This window comes from Dromiciops gliroides, chromosome 1, assembly GCF_019393635.1.
Source record: "Dromiciops gliroides isolate mDroGli1 chromosome 1, mDroGli1.pri, whole genome shotgun sequence".
Lineage (NCBI taxonomy): Eukaryota > Metazoa > Chordata > Mammalia > Microbiotheria > Microbiotheriidae > Dromiciops > Dromiciops gliroides.
Genome location: NC_057861.1, coordinates 400,311,917 through 400,336,929, shown reverse-complemented (window position 1 = coordinate 400,336,929; position 25,013 = coordinate 400,311,917). Strand labels below are relative to the sequence as shown.

Here is a 25,013-nt window from a genome sequence, read left to right as displayed (position 1 = left end):
GGTCACTTGCTCCATGATATCAGGCAGTTCCACCTCCCTAGTCCTCAGTTCTTTTCATCTCTAAAATAAGATGTTTGAACTAGGAGACACACACATACCCACACATCCATATATTCCATTTTAAACTCTTAACAGTTTAATGATATGCTTCATTTTTCAGGAGGCCTTACTTAGTTGATTTCTTTTGTCCTTTTAACTACTGCTTATAGATGGTTGGTACTTAGAAAATAAAAGTACTATGCATCTTAAGCTTGTTTTCTGCTTTTAGTGTTAAGTGATCTGGTCTGTTTTTCCTTAGTTCTTTTTGATATATTTTTTTAGTGAGGCAATTGGGGTTAAGTGACTTGCCCAGGGTCACACAGCTAGTAAGTGTTAAGTGTCTGAGGCCAGATTTGAACTCAGGTACTCCTGACTCCAGGGCCAGTGCTTTATCCACTGCGCCACCTAGCCGCCCCCTTTTTGATATTTTTGATGTGGAAGCATGTTCAAAGAGAAGTGACCAAGGTGATGAGAGTACTCAAAGCTATCTAATATAAAAGTTGGTTGAAAGAAATGAATGTGTTTAGCCTGAATAAATAACCTTCAAATATTTGAAGAGTTTCTCATGGAAGAGGAATTAGACTTAATTTGCTTTGGTCTTGGAATGCAGAACAGGGACAAATAAGTGAATTGATATGGAGGCAGATTTTGGCTCAGTTTGAAGAAAACTCTTCAACAGTTATAGTTGTATAGAAGAAGTGGGATGGGCTCCTTTAAAGTGTAATGAGTCCTTTGTCATTGGTTATCTTTAACTTGATAGGGGATGTATTTGTAGAAGATTTGATATGTTGGGGAAGAAGTTGGACTAGATCACTTCTCTGAGATCTCTTCCAACTCCCTAATTTTGTGATTCTTTGTATAGTAACATTGGCATTTATGGAGCTTATCTGTGGAATTTTTTTATATAGTAGCAATAGGTATAATATTTTAAATTTAGGTTCCTGAGCCTTTTGTTTTACTTTGCAGAGTTTGTAGAATACCTGCCTTTTGGCTCATTATTTATAAGAGATTTTTAAAAAATGTGTTACAGATTTAATTCTGTTTGAACTTTTGCAGATGCCAGTGATCAGTCTTCTAAGAGAGAAAATCTATCCACAATGGGTGGATTTGGACCTGGAAAGGGTTTTGGAAACAGAGGTAATAACCTCTGTTATGCTAGACATGATAGTTACCCCAATATTTTATTAATGCATAGATTATAGAGGTAGAAGGTTGGGGTATAATAGTTTCTCATTTTGCAAACAGTAAGTTCTATAATAAAATATATGTTCTTAAAATTATTGTGTTATACAAAGTCCAGTAAAACCCACAGAACATATGGGAAAAATGGGTTTTTTGAGCACAACACTCAAAAACTTCATCAGTGACATAAAAAAGGTAGGAACCCAATTAAAAATAGCAGTTTTATATGTTTAAAATTTTTAAGAAATACATAAATACTATAATAAACAGTGGTAGTGTCAACAGTCTTGGGCTGCTGTTCACCTTCTGGGGTTCCTTCAGGGCCCCAAACATGGATTGGCAAAATCAAGTTGCTGTGTGTGAGGGCAGAGCCTCAATGGCCTGAAAATCTCACCTGGGCCAATACCATAGTAGAATGTGGGATGAGGGAGTAGATCAGACTCTTTAGTCCACAATTCCTACTGTTCTAGAAGATTAAAAAATTTGTATACATATGTATACATATATATGTACATATACAGACATATATCACAAACATACATATATATAGACACATATATGGGGGCCATCTCTGGTTGTCCTGATGTATACATCTTGCCACTCACTGGACCCAGATGACCCTGGAGGAGAGAGTGTGGCTAGTGACTTTGCACAGTCCTCCCTCACTTAAATCCAATTCACATGCAAGTTGTGACATCACCTCCTGATATCTTGGTCCTCTTCGAGAATGAAGGACATATAACCAACATTCTCTGAGTAAGAGTTACTCCACTGGGGACCCAGCTGGCAGGCTTCAGTTGGGCAATGCACTTCCCTCTCCTTTCCTTTGTCCATACCTCTACCTGTAGGTGCTCTGCCCAAATGAAAAGTTTTGATTGCCTAAACCTCACAAGATATCTTGGAGTTTAAGGCCTAGATTTTTTTAAGGACCACACTTTACCCCCACATCACTCTAAGTCTCATAGATTGGCCAACTATAGGTCCCAGCCTAAGCCTCATTGGCCTCTAAATGGCTCAGAGTGAGAGTAGATAGCAGTTGCTTGTGTTTTGGCTAGAAATCCTCAGGTTCTTTTGCTCCTGGAATCCATCCATCCATCCATCCATCCATCCATCCATCCACCCACCCTCCCATCCTCCCTTCTTTCCTCCTTTCCTTCCTCTTCCTTCCCTCCCTCTCTCCCCCTTCCTTCCCTTCCTCCATTTCCTGCCTTCTCTTTTTCTTTCTCTCTCTGTCTTTCTCTTTTCCCTCCATTCACTCATTTATTTGTTTTGACTAGCTAAAGGAGGCTATTCTTTGCCTATTTCTCACCTAGCCTTAATCACTGAATAGGCATTGCCTCAGGCAAACTGAGGCTTGGGATAAGTAAGACCCTATCTTAAAAAGGCCAAGGTCTCCCACTGCATCTGGGTCCATCTCCAGTCCTCGGGAGGTATATCTTGCCACTCAACCCAAATTACTCTGGAGGAGAGAGTGAGGCTTTTATAGTCCTCTTTGAGAATGAAGGACAAAAAACCAAAAAACAAAACAACAAAAAAGAGAATGAGGGACAAGCAACAATAAATATGGCACTTTATATTGAAAAAGATTGAAGTTTGCTTGTGGAAATATGGGTACTAGAAGAGTTGTACTTGGAGTTACTATGAAATAGTACAGTTTTCTGAGTCTGCTTGATGTTTCTTGAATACAAAATTGAGAATAAGAAGAAACAAAATTCATGTTAAGCTGAAATCATTCTCCAGTATATCTAATTTCATTGGAACAAAATCACATTTTCAATGTGTTAAAGCAGAACTGACCATATTGTGTCCTAATAGAGAGTGTGTGTATGTATGTGTGTGTATGTGGTGCTTGATAATACATGTTTAATAAGTTCAAATTGTACTAATTTTATATTTTGTTACAATTATCTCCATTCTTCCTACAAAAAAAAGGTTCTTTGTTTAAGGAGAAAGAGCTTGTTTATTTGCCTAAAAATGAAACTTTGAGAAGCATTTAGAAGTTTTCATGTGCAAATTTACATAAAATATAAAATTTATATCATTGCCACTTGAATCATTTTACCCATACAAAGCTCATATAGTTGCAAAGAGATAAGATAGTACTTATTATCCCCATAAATACTGTCTTTTGACTACTTAACAGTACAACAAACTAAATAACTGTTGTTATTTGTGTGTTTTTGTATTTTCCCCAAGGTTTTTCAAGTAACAAATTTGAAGAAGGTGATAGCTCTAGCTTTTGGAGAGGTAAGTTAAATCTTATTATTGTGAATGGTTCCTGTTGTGTGAAATTTAGATTATATGTTGAAAAGAAATTAAGATTTGGCTACATTTATCTGTTTATTCCAATTTTGCTGAGATAATTTAAGAAATTGAGATTGAAATTACTTTCATTTCCTCTCAGTGGAAACTCAGGAATACTATTCTGGAAAAGATTTATGGTTATGTGTTAAATCATAGAAGATCAGTCCATATAGGCAGGGCAGTGTGGTTTAGTGAATAGTGTGCCAGATTTGATGTGAGGAAGATCTTATTTCACATTCTATCTCTGTTACTCAGTCACCTCTATCAAAGTATAGTTGTGAAATTGAAATGAAATAATGCATGTAAATGGACTTTGCAAACTAAAAGTGCTATTTTAAATGCCTCTTAATCATTTTTCTGGACTTCCTTATCTGTAAAATGAGGGGATTGGCCTAGCTTATTCCTTGCATTCCTTCTATATATATTTTTATATATAGTAGACGAATAATTATTTTAATTTGCTTTTAAAAATTTATTTATTTATTTAAGTTTTCAACCTTTGTTTAGATAAGATTTCCAATTTCAAATTTTTTCTCCCTCCCTCCCCTCCCTGCCCCCCTTCCCTAGACAGCAGGTAATCTGATATATAACATTAAACATATTTCTGCATTAGTCATTTGCATTCCTTCTAAATTTGTGATTATAAAAGGAAGCTGTGGATATACCCTTTCACTATGTTTTATTACCAAAATGAGACTAGGGATTCAGAAATCAAAATCTGACTTTGATGTTTAGAAATCTGTTGGTTTCAGATTGGCCTCTTGTTAATCATTGAATAGCACATAGATCATGGAAAATCATCACTCTTTGTAAGACTGCTTTAATACTGAAAATTCCAAAGACAAGTTTCTATGCCCATGGCAATGTATGTAAAAATAGTGTATTTGTAATAGAGAATTGGGGCAGCTAGGTGGTGAAGTAGATAAGAGTTCCAGGCCTTGCGTGAACAAGACTCATCTTCCTGAGTTCAAATTCAGTCTCAGATACTTACTAGCTGTGACTTTGGGCGGGTTATTTAAACCCTGTTTGCCTCAGTTTCCTCATCTGTAAAATGGACTGGAGAAGGAAATGGCAAAGCACTCCAGTGTCTTTGCCAAGAAAACCCCAAATGGAGGCAAGAATATGACTGAAAACAAACGACAACAATAGAGAATTGGTATTTGGGCCTTGGCAGAGAATTTTAATGATCTTTTTCTTTTAAGCTTTAGACACTTTTCCTGCTAATCTCCATTCCTTAAGCTACATATTTATGATGCCACATTTCCACTCATTTACTTCTTATGCCCCCATAGCCACTTTTTTGAGAAGTTTGAATTTTCCCACTACTTTGGCCTAAAGGATATATATGTATGTCTGTGTAAATAGGTATGTGTGTATACACACATGTATAAGTGCTGATTAGTAACTTTTATAGATAAACATGATTTCCCATGATCCAAATGTTCTTAAATGATTAATACAGAACGACCCTGAGGCTAATATCTCCCTTTCTCTAAGATACTCATTTCCTTTTGTTTCCCTCCCAAGCTTCTAATAAATCAGAAATTAAATGTGTGGCTAGATTGTCTTGATTCTCAGTGGCATGTTATTATGGAGAGGCTTGGGTCTTAAGCTAGAAGATTTTTCTTGTGTACCTAATTTTTGGGGTTAAACTATACTGATCATGGACTGTTGCAAGTGTTATTTTACCTACTTTCCTTCCTCAATCTCTGTTAGAGTTCCTTTTCTCTTGTTCCAATCTAACTACTGTTCCTTAATTTCATCCAATGTTTGCTCTGCTAGTGAATTGTCAACTCCATTGGATTACATCTTCTGGCTCCTTTTTATTGGGGGGGGGGTGGAGCAGGGGTATTAATTACTCAAGAAAAATCCTAGCAGGAGTGAGCAGCAAGACTTTATATCTTTGTTGTTAGCCCTAACAGCTAAGAATTCCTTGTGCTAATGAAACAAAATTAAATAGATTGTATTTTATTTTAAATTGCCAAGGGGATGTTATGGGAAGAAAATATTTGAACTTTAAACTGATTGCTCACAATTGATGTAATTACATAGGGAGGAGGTGAAAAACTTTAGGTTGAACAAAACACCCTAAGGGTCATCTATGCCTTCTATTTCTATTTCCTATTCATCTCCCCTCTTCTAAAGAATTATTGGCAAAATTGGTATAGATTTTGAGATACCATGCCACTGTTTCTTAAAAATTTAGAAAAAATTCATATTAGAGAAGTCTGGACATGACCATATTGAACACATTAAGACTGCAGTGGAACTAGGTCACAAACAATGGAATAACAATTCCATTCTTAAGTTATGATTTCTTTCAGGTATATTGTTTAACTATGATATATTCATTTGTCATTTAAGAATCTAATGATTATGAAGATAATCAGACAAGGAGCAGAGGATTTGCCAGGAGAGGTGGTAAGTATATCTTATATTTAGTTATATTTTTATGAATTCTGGTGGTGTACCACTGAATTCATTCTAGGTGAGAAAAGCTTTACTTTTCATACACAAAACCCCCCAAAACCCTTAAGTAGATGTTTACCCGTGGGAGAAATTGTAGCAGAACTTTGCTTTTAGAAGAACAAACTGGGAATAGTTTTAGCGGTGAACAATATACCTTTGGCCATATTTAGTAGGTATCCTGCTTCTGAATTTACAGGAACTTTACTTCTTAGGTATTTGTAGTATTTTTTACCAACCATAGGTTTCAGATCAACCGAGTCTTCATCAGGTAAGCTCATTTTGACTTTGCCTCTGAGAATGGGTGATAAGTTATTTTCTGTTGCTGATCGATCAGCAGTCTTTCATCATGTTCAACCAATCAGATTTTTTAGTATTGATAACGAGGAAAGGCTATATGTAGAATTACTATGTCTTTTTTGGGGGGCAGGGCAATTGGGGTTAAGTGACTTGCCCAGGGTCACACAGCTAGTAAGTGTTAGATGTCAGAGGCCAGATTTGAACTCAGGTCCTCCTGAATCCAGGGTCAGTGCTCTATGCACTGTACCACCTACCTGCCCCTTACTATGTCTTTAGGAATAGAGAATTATATTGATAGTTGAAGTAATATTTATATAGTGTTTTAAGGTTACTTTTTCAAGCTTATACATTTAGTACCTTAAACTTGGATTTGAACCTTGTAGAAGGGTTATTGCAAAAGCAAATGCTAAGAATTTGGGGAAATCTCTTGAAAATGGAATAGATGGAAGTAGATTATCTGGAGGACAGAAAGGATAGAGAAAAGGTGAATTCTAGAAATGGGATAATAAAAGGAAAGGTTAACCGAACAAAGAAGTGTGGGACATGAGGGAAAGATAGCATTTCTGACTAAGTAGGAAAGAGTTAAAACTCCAAAATTATATCAGTAAAAGTAAAATTTGGTCAGGGAAGGGAGGTGAATAGATAATATTGGATTATTAAAAAGTGAAAGTTGTTTCTGTGCTTGATGAGGGCAGATATATGTGCATATGTTAATGCAGGAAATAAAACAAAATAGCTGATACAAAAGGGGTAACATAACAAGGTGTAATGGAGGAAAACCAAGTCATCCAATTATAAGCTTTAGTATTAATAGGCTGAATTCCCCAATAAAAAGGAAACATTGTAAAATGGATTAGGAATCAAAACCCATTTGTTGACAGCTTATTGATTTGATGCAGAGTACATTCACTTAAAGCATAGGGATTGATACATATTTCAAGTGATTTGCTAGAATAGCTAATGTATAGAATAGCACAAGAGTTATTACGCTTTAGCTAAATCCAAAAAAATCAACAGCGATTTCCCCCCCCCCCCAATAAATCATTAATAGATCACAGTAAAAGACTAGTGGTAAAATTACAATATAACTAGAGGTATTATAGATAAAGAAAATTATTCATAAAGTTACATGCAACAAATGGCAAACCCATCAGCCATTTTATTAAAGGAAAAAACTACCTGATGTGTAAAAAGGCGGCCCATACTATAAAACTAATTCCAGGGTGCTTTCATGTTCTTTTGGCAAACCATAATGAATCAGAGTAAGATTGAAACAATGCTCACCCCCTCCCTTCTTTCCCTCTATTGTAATAGGCTTTTTGTGCCTCTTCAGATGATTAACCGCATTCCACCTCCCCTTTCCTCCTTTTTTGTACTCCTCAGTTTACTTTATATCATCATATCAAAGTCAATTTATACCTATACCTTCACTGTCTACTCCTATCTGACCAAATAGAGATATAGTTCTCAAGATTTATAATTATCTTCCTGTGTAGGGATGTAAACAGTTTAATCTTATTGAATAACTTTTTTTCCCTGTTTACCTTTTTATACTTCTGGTGTCTTGGGTTTTTTTTGTTTTGTTTTGTTTTAGTGAGGCAGTTGGGGCTAAGTGACTTGCCCAGGGTCACACAGCTATTAAGTGTTAAGTGCCTGAGGCCGGATTTGAACTCAGGTACTCCTGACTCCAGGGCCGGTGCTATCCACTGCGAAACCTAGCCGCCCCTCTTCTGGTGTCATGTATTCGAAGATCAAATTTTCTGTTTAGTTATGATCTTTTCATCAGGAAACCTTGAAAGTTCCCTATTTCATTGAATGTCCTTCTTGGTTGCAATTCAAGCCTTCTGGAATATTACATTCCAAGCCTTGCAATCCTTTAATGTTGAAGTTGCTAGGTCCTGTGTAATCCTGACTCTGGCTCCATGATATTTAAATTATTTCTGGCTGCTTGCAGTATTTTCTTCTTTACCTGATAATTCTAGAATTTGGCTACAATATTCCTTGGAGTTTTCCGCTTGCGTTCTCTTTCAGAAGGCAATCAGTGGATGCTTTCAGTGATTGTTTTATCCTCTGATTCTACAATGTCAGGGCAGTTCTCTTTGATAATTTTCTGGAATATGATGTCTAGACTATCTCTATTTGATCTATTTTACAGGTCAGTTGTCTTTCCAATGAGGTATTTCACATTTTCTTCTATTTTTTTTCAGTCTTTTGATTCTGTTTGACTTATCCTTTGTGTCTCACAGAATCATTAGTTTCCATCTGCATTATTTTCTTCAGTAAGCTATTGCACCTCCTTTTCCGTTTGGCCAATTCCCCCCCCCCCCAATTTGGTCAATTGGATTTTTTAAGGAATTGTTTTCTTCAGTCAATTTTTGTGTTTTCTTTTCCAAGCTGTTGACTTTTTTTTCATAATTTTCTTGTGTAACTTATTTCTCTCATTTCTTTTCCCGTTGTTTTTTCCTACCTCTCTCATTTTATTTTTAAAAGCCTTTTTGAGCTTTTCCAAGAAGGCTTTTTGTTCTTGAGACCAATTCATCTTCTCCCTTTACTGTGTCCTGATTTCTCACAAAGTCACTAGCTTCCATTTGTTCAATCTTAGTTCTTAGGTAATAATTTTCATCAGACAGCTTTTTTATCTCCTTTTCCATTTGTCTTTTCAAGCTGTTGACTTTTTTCTCTTAGCTCTGCATTGCTCTCATTTCTCTTTCCATTCTTTCCTCTACCTCTCTAAATCTTCTTTCTATTTCTCCTACTTCCTCTTCAAAGTCCCTTTTTAGTGCTTCTATGGCCTGAGACCAATTCATATTTTTCTTGGAAGCTTTGTATGTAGGGGCCCTGAGGTTGTTATCCTCTTCTGAGGGTGCACCTCGATCTTTCTTGTCGCTGAAGAAATTTTCTATTGATCTCAACTTTCTTTGCTTGCTCATCTTGCCATTTTCAACTTGACTTTTAGCTCCCTCTTATAGTGGGGCCCTACTTGTAAGCTACACTGTGTCAAGCTTTAGAGGGTCCCTGGTGTTTCAATTTGAGGGAGGGCAGGTTCATCTTCTCCCTTAAGGCTTCACATGTAGGCATTTTGACAGTATTGTCCTCATTTGAGTTTGTGTTCTTGTCTTCCCAGTTGCCATAGAAGCTCTCAATGGTTAGGGGCCTTTTCTGTTTCTTACTCATATTGTAGGCTACTTTTTTACTTTAAAAGTTGAGGTCTGCTCCTGGGGCACTGGGGCCACTGTTGCAAGCTTCTTGTGCTGAGAGATAGGGGGCCTGGTCACTGACTTTCTGCTCTGAGGCCTTCTGTGGCTTGTGGATTCCTCACTGCCCCAGGCTTTCTCCTAGTGCTAGTATGGCTTGGTCTAGTTGTACCTGTCCTGTGGGTAGTTCTCTAGCTAGCAGTTTGTTCTCTTAGCCAGGGCTGTCAGGTCTCACAACTGGCCTGCTGCACCACCAGCCTACACCAAAGGACCTCAGCTGCTGATCTGTGCTGTGGTCAAGAGCCTCCTGCTGACTTGCCCAGACCCCCTCTTCCGTGCTGTCCTGTGCCCCCCTGTGCTCTCCTTTTGTCCAAGTGAAAGACCTTTCCTGAAATCTTCTAAATTATCTCAAGTTGGAAGATTGTGTCTCTCTGTCTTTTTGTAGATTTTATAGCTCTAAAATCCATTTACAGGCTTGATTTAATGTTGTTTTTGAGGGAAACTTGGGAGAGCTCAGGGAAATTCCTGGCTTCTCTTTGCCATCTTGGCTCTGCCCCCTTGCTTTTAAACCTTAATGAATCAGAAAGAAAGATTAACAAAAAGGAAATTATAGATTTGCCCAAAATATTGGAAAACTATTTGGTCAGTGGATGGGAGACTTCTGGAGGTCTTAGTATGTATTTTTCAGGCTCCCATGGGTGATTAGCAAGAATTGATTATTTGGCTAGGGCAAAAAATTCAAATGCAGAAAGACAGGAATGTTAAAAAATCTCCTTTATAAACCAAAATAAAATTTTAATAATAAATGAAATGTTAAAAGTAGAAAAAGTATAGATCTTAATGGAGACTTAAAAAAACATCTGATATTAGAGACCAGATCATAGAAACAAAACAAAAAAAAATTAAGAGAACATACCAAGAATTATGCAATACTGATGAAGGTGTAACTTGTAGGAAAATTTAAGTCCCTGAATTCCTAACAAAAAACGATAAGAATTGGGCATGAATTTTAAAGAGTAAAAAACCAAACTTCTTAAAAACCAACAATGTTTACAATTGGAAATTTGAAAAGATGTGGAAAGATGTGAGAAACAGAATTGAAAATAAACAGACTATAATAAAGAAGTTGGTATTTTGAACAGTAACAAAATGGATTAAACATCTAATTTGATTTTTTTAAAAAGTAAAACTAAAATTAAAAATGAATACAGAAATAATAAATGCTCAAGAATTGGTTACTAGAAATTAATATGCCAAATATGGTAACACAAGTAAAAACCTAAACAAATCTAAAAAAAATTCTAAAAATTAACAGAACTGGAAATATATAAACAACCTCATCTCAGAAAAATTGAACCAAACCATAAATCAATTCCCAAAGAAAAAATCCTTAATATCTAGGTGCATTTGTAAGTGAATTTTGTGAAAAATTTAAAGAACAAATAATTACGTGACATGAGACTTCTTGAAAATGGAAAACGTTAACATTGTACCAAATTGTTTTGTGAGACAAATGTGGTCTGGATTGCCAATACAGGGAGGGATAAAGTAGAGAATCCCAGCTTTTGAACAATACCATTTATAGATCAAAAGCCTTGATGTAAAGATAAATTTAAAGAATTTATAGAAATAAATTATTCATGATGACAAAGTTTTATTGATGCCAGAAATGTAAGGATAGTTCAGTATTAGTAAAATAATTAACATAACCATTAGTGACTAAAATAACTACCTTTCATTAATAGAATGTGGAAAAGGTCTTTGAAATTAAGTAGTCTGACATATTAAACACTCTGAGGTACTGGAATAAAAAGAATGCTTGAATATGATCAAAAGCATTTAAAATTAATAACAGTCATTGTATTGGAGAAACACAGTTTTGGCAGTAATTTAATTCAGTGGACAAATGTTTACTAAGTGCTTATGTTCTCAACACTAGACTTAAAAAAAAAAAATGAAAATCTTTCCTCTTAAATCTTTCTTTTACCAAAGGGCTGAACATATATGTAGATAAGTAAATAGAGGATACTAATTACAGAAATTCAAGAAAGCCTCTTATATGAAGTGATGGCCTGAGTTTTTTTTTTGAGAAAGCTGGTGTGTAATTTAAGATTCTAAATGTGGATTCTAATCTGTTCCCCCAGTTTTGGGGGAAACTGACTAAAATCACTGATGAAACGAGTTTAGGTTTTTAAGGGTTTATTGGAAAATAGAAAGAAAAAGGTTGAGAAAAAGAATTCCAACAGCCTGGCATTCCTATCTTTCCTCAAATTTCCTGTGAAGTCCTCTGCCGCCGCCACCACCACTAAGTCAGGAACCCAAAAACCCAAGAGTTCTCCGCGCAGGCTCCCTTTCCTCCTTCCTGTCTCCTCCCAGAAAATAGGAGGCTCCTCAAGTTGATTGGCTGGTAGCCTTGATAGACAGCACCCATGAGCAAATGAAATGATGCCAAGGAAAAGCCACAATGCCTCTGAGGCATTTTCCTCATGGCGGAGCTTTCCCACAGCAAGTCTCCAGTAGGTGGCACCATTCCAATCATTACACTGGGCATCTTAAGATGTAGAGATAAAGAAATTTGTGTACATATTCCAGATATGGAGGCAGCCTTTTGCAAAGTCATGGAAGCACAGATGGCATGCTATCTATCTTGAACCAGTATACTCATGAATAATTTGAATGAAATGGGAAGTACATTAAAAAGAAGTAATGTGAAATAACAATGCAAAAGTAGATGCAAAGTCATATTGGAGAGATCATAGGCTTAGAGCTGAAAGACTTTTTTTTTTCCTAACAAACATTTATTTTATTTTCCATTTACATGTAAGGGTAGTTTTCAACATTCATTTTCATAAGATTTAGAGTTCCAAATTTTTCTCCCTCCCTCCCTCCCTTTCCTCCCCCCTCCACAAGATCGCAACCAGGTTATATATGTACAATCCACAAGTGTTCTTTTTATCGGTTCTTTCTATAGCAGTGCATAGTAAGCTTCCTCATTAGTTCCTTGGGATTGTCCTGGATCATTGTTCTGCTGAGAGTAGCTAAGTCATTCACAATTACTCATTGAACAATACTGCTGTCACTACGCACAATGTCCTCTCAGCTCTGCTCACTTCACCATGCATTGATGTTCATTAGTCTTTCAAGGTTTTTCGGGGATCATCCTGTTTGTCATTTCCTGTAGCACAAGTCCATTCCACTATAATCATATAACACAGCTTTTTCCATCATTCCTCAATTGATGGACATTCCCTTGATTCTCAATTCTTAGCCTCCACCAAGAGTTGCTATAAATATTTTTTGTACAATTTTCCCCCTTTTCTCTTTTTCATGATTACTATTGTTAACTGTTACCCTTCCATCCTATTCCCTTCCCCATGATATTTATTCTATTGTCCATCTTCTTTCATCCTATCCCTCTTCAAAAGGGATTTGCTTCTGTCTGTCCCCTCCCCCACTCTGCCCTTCCTTCTTTTGCCCCTCTCTCTTTATCCCCTTCCACTCTTATTTTCCTGCAGGGTTATAGAGATTACTCTGCCCAATTGAGTGTGTACATTAGTCCGTCCTTGAGCCAATTCTAATGAGATTGAGGTCTTTGAGATAATTTTAATGGTGTTAGGCTCATTTACTGCCCAGATTAAATAGATTACTCCACCCAGTTGTGTGTGTCTATTAGTCCCTCCTTGAGGCAGCTCTGATGAGTTTAAGATCTTTGAGCCTTTTCTGATGAGTGTAAAATTCATTTACTGCTCTGCTCCTCCCATCTCTTCCCCAACTCCATAAGCCTTTTCCTGTTACTTTCATGTAGGATTTTGCTTCTACCCTTCCCCCTCCCCCATTGAATTCCCTTCACCCCTCAATTTAACTCTAAAGATGTTATCATCTAGCTAAGTGACACAGTGGACAAAGCATCACCCCTGGACCCAGGGGGATCCCAGCCAAAACCTGGCCTCAGACACAAGACAGTCGCCCACTGTAGAACCCCAGGTATGTCCCCCAGGTCCAATTTTTTTTTTTTATGGTTCTCTAGGGTCTTGTATTTGAAAGTCAAATTTGCCATTCAGTTCAGGTCTTTTCATCACAAATATCTGAAAGTCTTCTTTTTCATTAAAGTCCCATTTTTTCCGCTGAAAGATAATGCTGAGTTTTGCTGGGTAGGTGATTCTTGGTTGTCATCCCATTTCCTTTGCCCTCTGGAATATCATATTCCATGCCCTCCGGTCCTTTAATGTAGAAGCTGCTAGATCTTGTGCTATCCTGACTGGGGCTCCATAGTACTTGAATTCTTTCTTTTTGGCAACTTGCAGTATTTTCTCCTTGACCTGAGAGCTCTGGAATTTGGCTATAACATTCCTAGGAGTTTTCTTTTTGGGATCTCTTTCTGGAGGTGATCAGTGGATTCTTTCAATTTCTATTTTAGCTTCTTCTTCTAGAATTTCAGGGCAATTTTCCCTTAGAATATCTTGGAAGATGGTGTCTAAGCTCTTTCCTTGATCATGGTTTTCAGGTAGACCAATAATTTTCAGATTATCTCTCCTGGACCTATTTTCCAGGTCAGCAGTTTTTCCCAGAAGATATTTCACATTGCCCTCTATTTTTTTATTCATTTGGATTTGCTTTATTGTGTCTTGGTTTCTCATAGAGTCACTGGCTTCCATTTGTTCAATCCTAACTCTTACACAACTATTTTCATCAGAGAGCTTTTGTACCTCCTTTTCCATTTGACTTTTCAATCTGTTGACTTTTTTCTCATGTCTTTCCTGCATCTCCCTCATTTCTCTTTCCATTTTTTCCTCTACCTCTCTAACTTTATCTTCAAAGTCCTTTTTGAGCACCTCCATGGCCTGAGACCAATTTGTATTTTTCTTGGAAGCTTTAGATATAGGGGCCCTGATGTTGACATCTTCCTCTGAGGGTGCCCCTTGGTCTTCCTTGTTACTGAAGAAACTTTCTATGGTCCTCACCTTTCTTTGTCAGCTCATCTTGCCTTTCTTTTGCTAGACTTTTAGCTCCTTAAAGTGGGGCACTGTTTCCAGGCTGCAGTATCCCAAGTTTAAGAAGTCCCAGGTGGTATGATTTAAGGAGAATCAGGTTCTTCCTTCGCCCAGCCTGTTTCCTGGTCCTAGATGACCCCAGACCAACTTGCCAATCAATCAGCTTTGTGTGTTGTGGTTGTTAGCTCTGACGAGCCTGTGCCCCTTCCCCACCTGGGCCACTTCTACTCGAGCCTACCACCTGGTTCTCAGTAGGGGTGTAAAATCCAAGTTCAGCCTTAGCACCAGCATAGACCCCTGTAGTCTCCCCCCTGCTATGGGCTCAGCCCACTCACCAGACTGTGAGCTTAGTTCCAGATGACACTGGTGCTTAAGCTGATTCAGAGGTTCTGGGGTTCTCCTTCTCTGGTGAGGACTTCCTGGGACTGGATCTGTGACTGTGGGGTTGGGCTCAACTCCTGTATCAGCACAGCAGCTCCCTCCTTCTGACCTTCCAAGCTGTTCTTGGTTAGAAGATGATTTCAGCACATTCTTCTGTGAGTTTTGCTGCTCCGGGCATTTTCATATGACCTTATTTGGATGTTTTTTGGAGTGATCGTGTCATGAGTTCGGGAGCTCACTGCCTTTCCTCCACCATCTTGAGCTGAAAGACTTTTGAGGCCATTGAGTTTTTTCTCCTCTTTTTACAGATGAGAAAACCGAGGATGAGGTTAACTCACAACTGGGGGCACATAGTGTCTGAGGCAGGGTTTGAAGGTCAGGTCTTACTGACTTTAAGCCCAGCACTATTGTTAATTGTTTTACTTGTAACAGTCTTCAGTTTTTAAAAAATTTTATCTGAGAGACAATAGGAAACCACTGAATATTTTAGTAGGAGAAAAACAAGATTAGATTAGTTTTAAGGAAGTTATATGCTAGCTGTATGAAGGATGAATTAGAAAGTGAAAAGATCATTGTTGTAAAACAACAATGCCCACTATCACCATTATTTTGCATGTTTCTAGAAATTTCAACCCACAATTCAGTAAGAAAAAGAAATTAGGGTTTAAGCTTTAGCAAAAAGGACACAAGATTATCACTATTTCACTGATAAGGTTTCCCTAAGTATAGAAAGTTATGTGAAAATTGATAAATGAGTTGTTTCAGCTAATTAGCATGGTAAAATATAAAAACAAAATTATCAGCATGTCTGTGTTTCTAATAAAAACCAGGAAGAAGATATAGAAGAATATAGAAAATAAACTATTTTTAATGTCTGGGAATTGTTAGAAGATAAATATAAGACTTGTCTAAGCACCATTACCAAGTATTTTTCAGATAAATAAAAAATATAGTAATGATTGTCATAGTGTAAAATTTTGACTGTACCAGTATAATAAAAATTACAATATTACCCAAATTTATAGCTTTAATGCTATATCTTTACTGAAAGAATTCTTTGTAGAATTAAGCAAAATGTCATAGGGAAGAATAAAGGGAAGGATAGTCTCAGGAAATAACGAAAAAAGTATGAACAAAAATGTTTTGGTATTAAATTCCAAATTATCAAAGCTATCTGGTAGCTTTGAGAAAGAAAAAAGTTGATTGATATTATGGGTCTAAGCAAGATTAGAAGAAATTGCCTATAACAGTTTGCTCTTTGGTTTACTCAAGAACATAAAATGTTGAGAAAGAACTTAATTCAACATTGTTGGAAAGTAGGTTTAGACCAGTATTATTTACCACAGAAAATTCCAAATGGTTAAATGAACTAAATATAAAACGTTTAACATTAAAGAGGAACATGCAAATTATATATCAAAATTGTGGATAAAGGCTAAATTTGTAAGTAGGCTTGACATAGAGGATGTTTAAAAGTACAAGTCAATTATAAATGATTTTTAAATTATATTAAAATAAATTCAGCTAGAGTAAGATGAAGAAATACAGACTGGGGAGCACCTTTGCTTAAAAGCAGCTCTCGCAGAATCTTTAGGAAATTAACATCTACAAAATTGAGTCATTTCTCAGTATTTAAGATGGTCATAGGATATAAACAAATGGTTCTTAAAAGTAGAAACACACTATTAGCTGTCTAAAAAGATTTTAAATAGCTAATCACCAGAAAAATGCAAATTGAAGTATTTTTCTGAGGTGTATCCTCTTGGTAAATGTGGCAGAAATTAAAAAAATAAAATGTTTATGGGGATTCTGGAAAATAGGCATATTAATTCACTATTGGCAGAACTGTGAATAGTTTCACTCTTTTAAGGAAGACAATTTTAATTAGATACTACTTATAATAGGAAAAACTGGTAATGAATTGTGCCCCACAATTTGGGAATAGCTGAACTAATTCTAGTAGATGAATATAATGGAATATTACTACACCATAAGAAATATATGACGCTTTTAAAGAAATATGTGAAGAAATCAATTAAATGATAGAGTAAACATAGCAAAGCCAATAGCAATTATATACAGTTGCTACAATTATTGTAAATGAAGATAGCTTAAAATGGCAAGAAAGCTCAGATGAAAATTCTGGACAATATTGTTAATAACTTTAATATATGGCAAAAAAGGTAATGCAGTGGATAGAGTGTTGAACCTGGCGTCAAGATGACTTGAGTTCAAATTTAGCTTTCGACACTTCCTAGCTGTATAACCCTGGATAAATCAGTTAACCTCTGACTCAGTTTCCTCATCTCTGTAATGGAGATAATAATAGCACCTTCCTCCCAGGGATGCTTTGAGGATAAAATTAGACATTTATGTACAAATGCTATATAAATGCTAGCAATTACTATTGTAGATATTATGATGCATATATATATATATATACACATATATATATATTTTTTTTGGGGGGGCGAGGCAATTGGGGTTAAGTGACTTGCCAAGGGTCACACAGCTAGTAAGTGTCAAGTGTCTGAGGCTGGATTTGAACTTGGGTCCTCCTGACTCCAAGGCCAGTGCTCTATCCACTGTGCTACCTAGCTACCCCAATGATGCATATATTTTAACAAATAGAAAACTACTGAAACGTTATGCTTAATTTTTCACAGATTGCATATAAAATTGCATATTCAGTTGGGAGTGCATCAAATTTTTGATGTGAAATAATATATTGGTAAAAAAACATTTAAAAGCTTTAAATGAAACTAATATTTTTCAATAAAGTGCTAGCTTTGGTGACATTTTCAGCAACTGTAGAAAGATAGGATAAGTCTTCAGCTTGTTTTTTTTGGGTAAGATTTAAATACTGTTAATGAGGATCATACATATATATATATTTATATATGTTTTGTCTTTTTAACCTCATTTTTTTCACTACTTCTTCCTATTCTTCCGCCCTCAAATAAAACAATCCCTTGTAACAAAACAAATTTCATTCAATGGCTGTTTGAAAATACTTTCTTTCATTCAGTACTTGAAGTGTATATCAGGGCTTCTTAAACCTTTTCTGCTCATGACCCTTCTTCGCCTGAGAAATTTTTATGTGATCCCATGATGATATGCACAATGCAAAGTGCACATGTTGTGTGTTCAGAACCAGCAAAACCCCACCTTCAGTTCTGTGTGACCCCATAATAGGGTTGTGATTCATAGTTTAAGAAGCTAGGGTCTATACCACCTGTCTGTCAAGAAGTGGAAAGCACACTTCATCAGTAGTCTTCTGCAGCCATGCCCACTTCATTAATCAGTTTGTCACGGTTGTTTACCTTAACAATGTTGTACTCATCTGTATCTAATTGGCTAATATGACAAAAACGGAAAATGATAAATGTTAGAGAAAATGTGGAAAAATTGGAACACTAGTGTACTGTTGGTGGAGTTATGAACTAATACATTCCATTCCAGAGAGCAATTTGGAACCATGCCCAAACAGCTTTAAAACTGCATTCCTTTTGGCCCAGCAATACTACCACTAGGACTTTATCCCAGAGAGATCATAAAAAAGGGAAAAGGACCAACATGCACAAAAATATTTATAGGTGCTCTTTTTGTGGTAGCAAAGAATTGGAAATTGATGGGATGCTGATCAGTTGGGGAATGGCTAAACAAGTTGTGGTATATGAATGCAATAGAATACTATTGTGCTGTAAGATTGATTTCAGCAGATGGATTTCAGAAAAACCTGGAAAAACTTACATCAATTCATGTTGAATGAAATGAGAAGAACCAAGAGAACATTGTACACAGTATCAACAACATTGTGTGATCAACTGTGATAGACTTAGCTCTTCTCAGCTATATAATGAACCAAGACAATGCCAAAAGACTTAAGGTGGAAAATGCTCTTCACATTCAGATAAAGAACTACGGAGTCTAAATGTAGACTGAAACAAACTATTTTCACTTTTGTTGTTGCTTTTTTATTAATCATCTTTTTTTTGTGCATTTTTCCCTTTTGTTGTGATTAATGTGGAAATATGTTTAATATGATTGTAATGTATAACCTATATCAAATTGCTTGCTGGCCTCAGGAGTAGGGAGGGAAGGGAGGGTGAGAGAAAAATTTGGAACTCAAAAAATATCTTTACATGTAATTGAGAAAACTTAAAAGAAAAATAAAATAAAAAACAAAAAAAGAATGTTATCGTTAGTCTCCATATATGTTCTCCTGATTTTGCTACTTCACTGTCAGTTCATAAAAGATTTTCTGATTCTGTCCCTTCTGTCAGTCCTATGTCACAATAGGAGAAACAACAGTTTTCTGTTAAATTCATATACTTTGTTCAGCTGTTCCCCAATTGATGAGAACTTTTGTTTTCAATTCTTACCTGTAACAAAAAATACTATTGTCTTTGATTTCCATGGAGTCATGCTTAGTAGTGTTTATGGCTTTGTACAGTTCAGTAATTTTGAGGTTATAGTTCTAAATTCCTTTCCAGAAAGGTAGAAACATTTTATTCCTCCACCAAAATTACAAGTCCCTTTATGAATTAGCCTTTTTTGTTTTTACCAAATTGATGGATGTGAGGTAATACCCCTAGCATTGTTTTCATTTACAATTCTTTTGTTATTGATGATTTGGAGCATTTTTTCCATATGGTTATTGGTAGCTTACATTTCTGATGAGAACTGCTGTTTCTTTGACCATTATCTGTTGTGGAATAGAACTTACTTAGTTTTATCAATTACCTGTATATCTTGACTAGCAAGCAGCAGTGGTGGTGTTGCTCAAAATCTTTTCAATTTTGTGTAATTGAAATTGTGTATTTTGTCATTTCTTATCTCTATATCTTTTTGGTTAAGAACCTTCCCCTTATCTGTGAGGTAAAAGATCTCTTCTCAAACTTTGTTTTATTTAGGTCATATATCCATTTGAAGCTTATTATGGTATATGGTATGAGCTTTTAGTATTGCCCTATTTTCCCCATACGACTTCTTACTTTTCCCATCAGTTTTTGACAAATATTGAATTCTTAACCAGTAGTTGGTGTTTTTGGGTCTATTGGACATTATTGTTCTTCTGTTTCAATTGCTTTTGGGTCTTGGGAATCAGATTTGTTCTGCTGATCAACTTTTTTTTCCCCTTAACTACTAACTTAAATTGCCAGGATTACTTTTCTACCTCCCTTCTCTCCTGTAATTTCCCTTGAGATTCTTAACATTTTATTCCTCCAGATGAGTTGTTGTTATTTCCCTTTTTTCTATAAAGTGTTTGGTATGGTACTGAATTTTTAAGTTAGTATTGTCATTTTTAGTATCTTAAGAAGGCCCAACCATGAGTAATTAATATGTCTTTCTTTTAAGGCTCTCGCTCTTACGTGCTCTCTCTCTCTCTTTGGTAAAGTGTATTTTGTAATTATAGTCATACAGTTTCAATTTCTGTTTTGATAAGTTTTAACTATATATAATCTATAATTATTTTGAAAAGAATTTCTTTTTCTCTCTGTTTCTACTGGGTTTTCTTGGCCATATAAAATGTGTTTTTTTTGGTAAATTTTCTTTTATGTATGTACTACTGCTTTACTGAGGTCAAATATTGTTGGAAGCTCTTAAGAGTGATATAATAACACTTCTTGGGAATTTACTGTAATCCCGTGAGTTTTGGATAATGTTCCAGAACTCTCGATATTGTCTAATTCGTGCTTTGTAGGATTCAAAGCATGTGGTGGTTAAACTGTTTACTGCAGATGCTAGGTGTAGCAACTTGAACTATTGCTGTTCCTTTCAGGGAGAAGGGAAGGTGAAAATTTTAGTAACTTAGGGGAATTACCATTGATATTAGCCTAGGAAATAACTCTGCTTTTTTCTCTTGTAGTTAAACTGAACTCTTTTCAATTTGTGGAAGTTGTGAATGTTGCTCGCTTAGCTATCCAGCATCTCAGTGGATTGTGCCCATTCACATGTGTATCTATTTACAGGAAAAATATAAACCTCCTTCTATCATGTTGATCTATCATTTCTGTCATTTCTACTCTCTCATTAGACACTGTCAAATGAGAATAAGGAAATCTCTGAACTTACTAGAGAGATTTTTATAGAGTACCAGAGGTTTGTGGTAAATTGGTGAATGTTCTGTCATGGATTTTAATTAAGGACCAACGATGTCCATTTTGGTTAGTCTGCCAAGGTAATTTTTTGAAAAATCTGCCATTAAAAAGGCCTATAGGGGGAAGCTAGGTGGCACAGTGGATAAAGAACCAACCCTAGATTCAGGAGGACCTGAATTCAAATCTGGCCTCAGACACTTGACACTTACTAGCTGTGTGACCCTGCGCAAGTCACTTAACCCTCATTGCCACCCCCCAAAAGGCCTACATCCAGTTTCAATACCAGAGTATCCCCGAGTATTTGTATTCAGTTGGTTTTTTTGTGACTTTTTTGGTTTTTGTCCCAAAGAGAATCTGGTTTTATTGGTACATTTTGATGTCTGATAAATTTAAAATGAATTTCTGTTATAAAGGTAAATTAGGATTTAACTGAGACTTAGTGTCCAGGCTTACAGAAATTATCCATTTTAACCTTAATAAAAAACTTTTGCTTTTAATGACTCCAAGCTTCTTCTTGAAACAAAGAATATGAATGAAGTTATATCAACTTTCTTCCACTGATGCTGTATATCATGTAGTGCCTCAATCTCCAAAGAATTAAAGTTGCAATTCATTCAAAGGACAGTGTTAAAATGTACAGTGTGCATGAGTGGGCTATAACATATAACTAATGAAAAATTGTGCAAGCAAAGTAATGTCAATGTATTTGTGAGTACATTCTGGGTAAAATTGGACACTTCCATAATAGTTGATAATTTCATAAATACTCATCATAGAGTTACATGCTAATTAAATTCCACAAACCAGATAATCAGGCTTTTGTATTATTGTACCTTTGTAGGTTATCAAGATGGAAATGATTCAGAAGCTTCAGGGTCATCAAGAAGAGGTGGACGTGGCAGTTTCCGAGGTTGCCGTGGAGGATTTGGTCTCACTCAGAGTTAGTAGAGTGGTGAATTATGTGTCACCTTTGATTTAATATTGATATTACTAAGATACCTTTTTAGAATTTGAGTTGAGAAGTACTTTAGAACTCTTGTAGTTTAGCCCCTTTCTAATGGATGACACTTCTAAAACATCTCAGGAGCCAGTAATCTACCTCTGTTATAAGACCTCCATTGATGAGAAACTTAATACTGTTTGAAAAACTATAATTGCTGGGTAATTCTGGTTGAGTTGAAATTTTACTTCTATTTTTTGGTCATGGTGGTTCTCTTAAAGTGAAGCAGAGTTAATGTAATCCTTCTTTTAAATGACAGCCCTTTAAATTTATGCAAAACACTATTGTGCCCTTCTTACCCATATAGCTATTTCTTCTTAAATTTTTTAAAATGTGCATTTACAGAAATGATTCAAAATTATAATGGATTTGGGGACTGAACCAGATATTCAGGATCTTCAAAGATAGATTAACCAAAACATAATTCTTTCTTATATGATGCGATTTGAGGGATTCTTCCAGGATCCTGTTTGTCTGCCATTTTGCCAAATATGGTCTTGAGTGGTCACTTTGGTATTACTTCTAGAAGATCATCATTAAAGCATGTGCTTCTTAGGAGGAGAGATCATTTGGAGGCCAGGACAAGAAAGTGTTTTTGATTTAGAGGTATTGGGGTTGGGTCTGTGTGTAGACTACTTTGATGAAGAGCTGGTCAGAGTGAGATGCTGCAGAGGGGCATTCTGGAGGATATGATGGTATTGGTGAGAGGTGTGATCTTGGTTTGCTCAATGGTTTTTTTGCATGTAACCAGTCTTAGCTAATATTAAGGAATTTCTTTTTATAAAAGGGAAAAGTTATTTCTCAGGGAAATTAAGTTAACAGCCTATAGAATTTGTGGGAAAATCTTTTTTTGAGATTTGTTGAGAAGAAAACCTTATTCCCCAGTCTGCTTAAATTTAAAGGATTATTCATATAGTAAGCCTTTATTAAACACTTAGCAGAATGACAATACTATACAAGATGCTAAGGATACAAAGACAAAATGAAAAACAAGTCTGTGACCTGAAGTGGCATTCCTTTAGGCGGGGTATGTGGAGTGGTGCTTACCACATTTATGAAGATACATTAATGTAAGAAGATTTGAGCAGGGAGAGAACACTAACAGTTTGGGAGGTGAGGAATGGCTTCCTTCAGGTGTTGAATCATGAAGGAGTGGAATGATTCTAAGAGGCAGAGGTGAGCAGGAATTGCATTCCAGGCCTGGAAGACAGGCCTTGCAAGGGCATGGAGTCAGGAAATAAAATGCCTAGTTGGAAAAGCCAGTAAGTCAGTTCTACTGGAATGTAGAAAGCACAAAGCCAGTGTAATGTGAAATCATTCTGAAGAGTTAGGCTGGAGCCAGGCTGCAAAGGGCTTTAAAAACTGAGCTGAGGAGTTTGTTTTATTCTGGAGGCATTTAGGGATTTACCAGAGGTTCTTTTCATGGGGAATGACATGATGAGACCTCTTCATTGTTATTTTGGTTGTTGTGGATCAGTGAGGGGCTAGATCTCTTACATGGTGCATGGAAGAGATAAGTGAGTGAAGAGAAGGGGGAAGAGCTAAGTGAGATCTGTTAGGGAGATAGGATTGAGTAGATGTGGCAGTTAATTGGATGTGCCTTTGATTGCAGACAAATTTTAAACATAAATAATTTTAAATAATATTTAAGTGCTTTTAAAACATTGGAAAGACAACAAACAATGTAATCTGCTTGAAGCATATAATACATTTTATATCTATAAAATTTAGATAGTGAATCTGAACGAGAAGATGGGCCTCAACGCCCTGGTGGATTTTTTAATTCAAGAAGAACAGGATTAGTTGATCCAGCAGGTAAGAATCTAGAATTTATTGATAAAAGGTGTGTGTGTGTGTGTGTGTGTGTGTGTGTATTTCTTGATTAATTTAAATAAACAATGTATATGCTATGGTAAAACACACATTCTCTCTTCCTAGTCTCCTTCATCTCAGTTGAAGTATTGATGTGTGTTTGGTCAGTTGAAATATTGATGTAAAGAAGAGTAGCTCATTGCCTTTTTGCATTTGTGTATTTGGTTTAAGACAAGTTTTGTTGCTTTAAAAAAATCTGTCCCATGCTTTGTTACCTACAAGTTAATTTCAGGATATAAATTTTTTTTGGGGGGGGGGAATGAGGCAGTTGGGGTTAAGTGACTTGCCCAGGGTCACACAGCCAGTAAGTGTCAAGTGTCTGAGGCTGAATTTGAACTCAGGTCCTTCTGAATCCAGGGCCGGTGCTTTATCCACTGTGTGTGTCACCTAGCTGCCCCTGGGATATAAATTAAAGCTGAATAAAATCATTTGGTGGGGGGAGGAGAAATGAAAGCATTTGCAGGCTTATGGACCAATGAATGTCAAGGGAATGAAATTAAAAGAAAAATAGAGGAATGGATAGGATTTGGGAGTAAATGAAAAATTAGAGCATAATAGTTATGGAGAGATTTAAATATAAGGAAAAGTTTGAATTAGATACATAAATAGTAGAAACCTTAGGTAGAAGAATTCTAGTGAGTGATTCCTTCTATCAGCCCAGCAGGATGAAATGGAAATCTCCATTTTGACTTGTGTGGTTGAGGAGAATTAAAAAATGTTAAGCTTGTTGTCAAATACTTTTCAGGTAATGGTGACAATTTCCGAGGCAGAAGTGTTGGTGGAAGAGGTGAGGTTTGGGGGGAGGGGTGCTTACTTTAAAATTTGATAATAGTAATTCAGATTGAAATTAAGCTATCCATTCAGCATATTTTCTTTTTCTACCATAACTCCTTATGGAGAAGTGGTAGTACTAAGAAACAAATGTTTTTATATTAAGTTGAAGTGTAGGGCATTTGGCCTGGAGGTAGCTGAAGAAGTAAATAGCTCTATATGACAAAATATTGTTGCATTGCTGCAGCCTTTCAGATTGGGAGGAGCTTGTTTTGACTTGTTTTATTGTGAAAAAAGAGCAACATTTATTTTGATTCTCTAATGCTTGGTCTCGTGGGCTTTCTAATATAGTTTCCCTTCTGTTTCTTCCCTACTTAATGGGTTTTTCATTGCAGAAATAATTAGTGAA

General features: G+C 36.1%; 1 protein-coding gene across 6 annotated transcripts in view; it reads left to right on the top strand.

Moving 5' to 3' along the window:
* The window catches only part of DDX4 (DEAD-box helicase 4), a 68,499-nt gene that overhangs the window by 9,735 nt on the left and 33,751 nt on the right, over nt 1-25,013 (top strand). For 2 of the 6 annotated variants that reach the window (XM_043977499.1, XM_043977502.1), the window contains 6 exons: nt 1,103-1,176; nt 3,418-3,468; nt 5,890-5,946; nt 21,803-21,901; nt 23,693-23,776; nt 24,579-24,620. In XM_043977499.1, coding sequence (XP_043833434.1) covers nt 1,103-1,176; nt 3,418-3,468; nt 5,890-5,946; nt 21,803-21,901; nt 23,693-23,776; nt 24,579-24,620 — 407 coding nt within the window. Of the gene's footprint in view, nt 1-1,095; nt 1,177-3,417; nt 3,469-5,889; nt 5,947-21,802; nt 21,902-23,692; nt 23,777-24,578; nt 24,621-25,013 lie in introns of all 6 variants that reach the window. The other 4 variants (XM_043977498.1, XM_043977503.1, XM_043977501.1 and 1 more) reach the window with 4 other exon arrangements.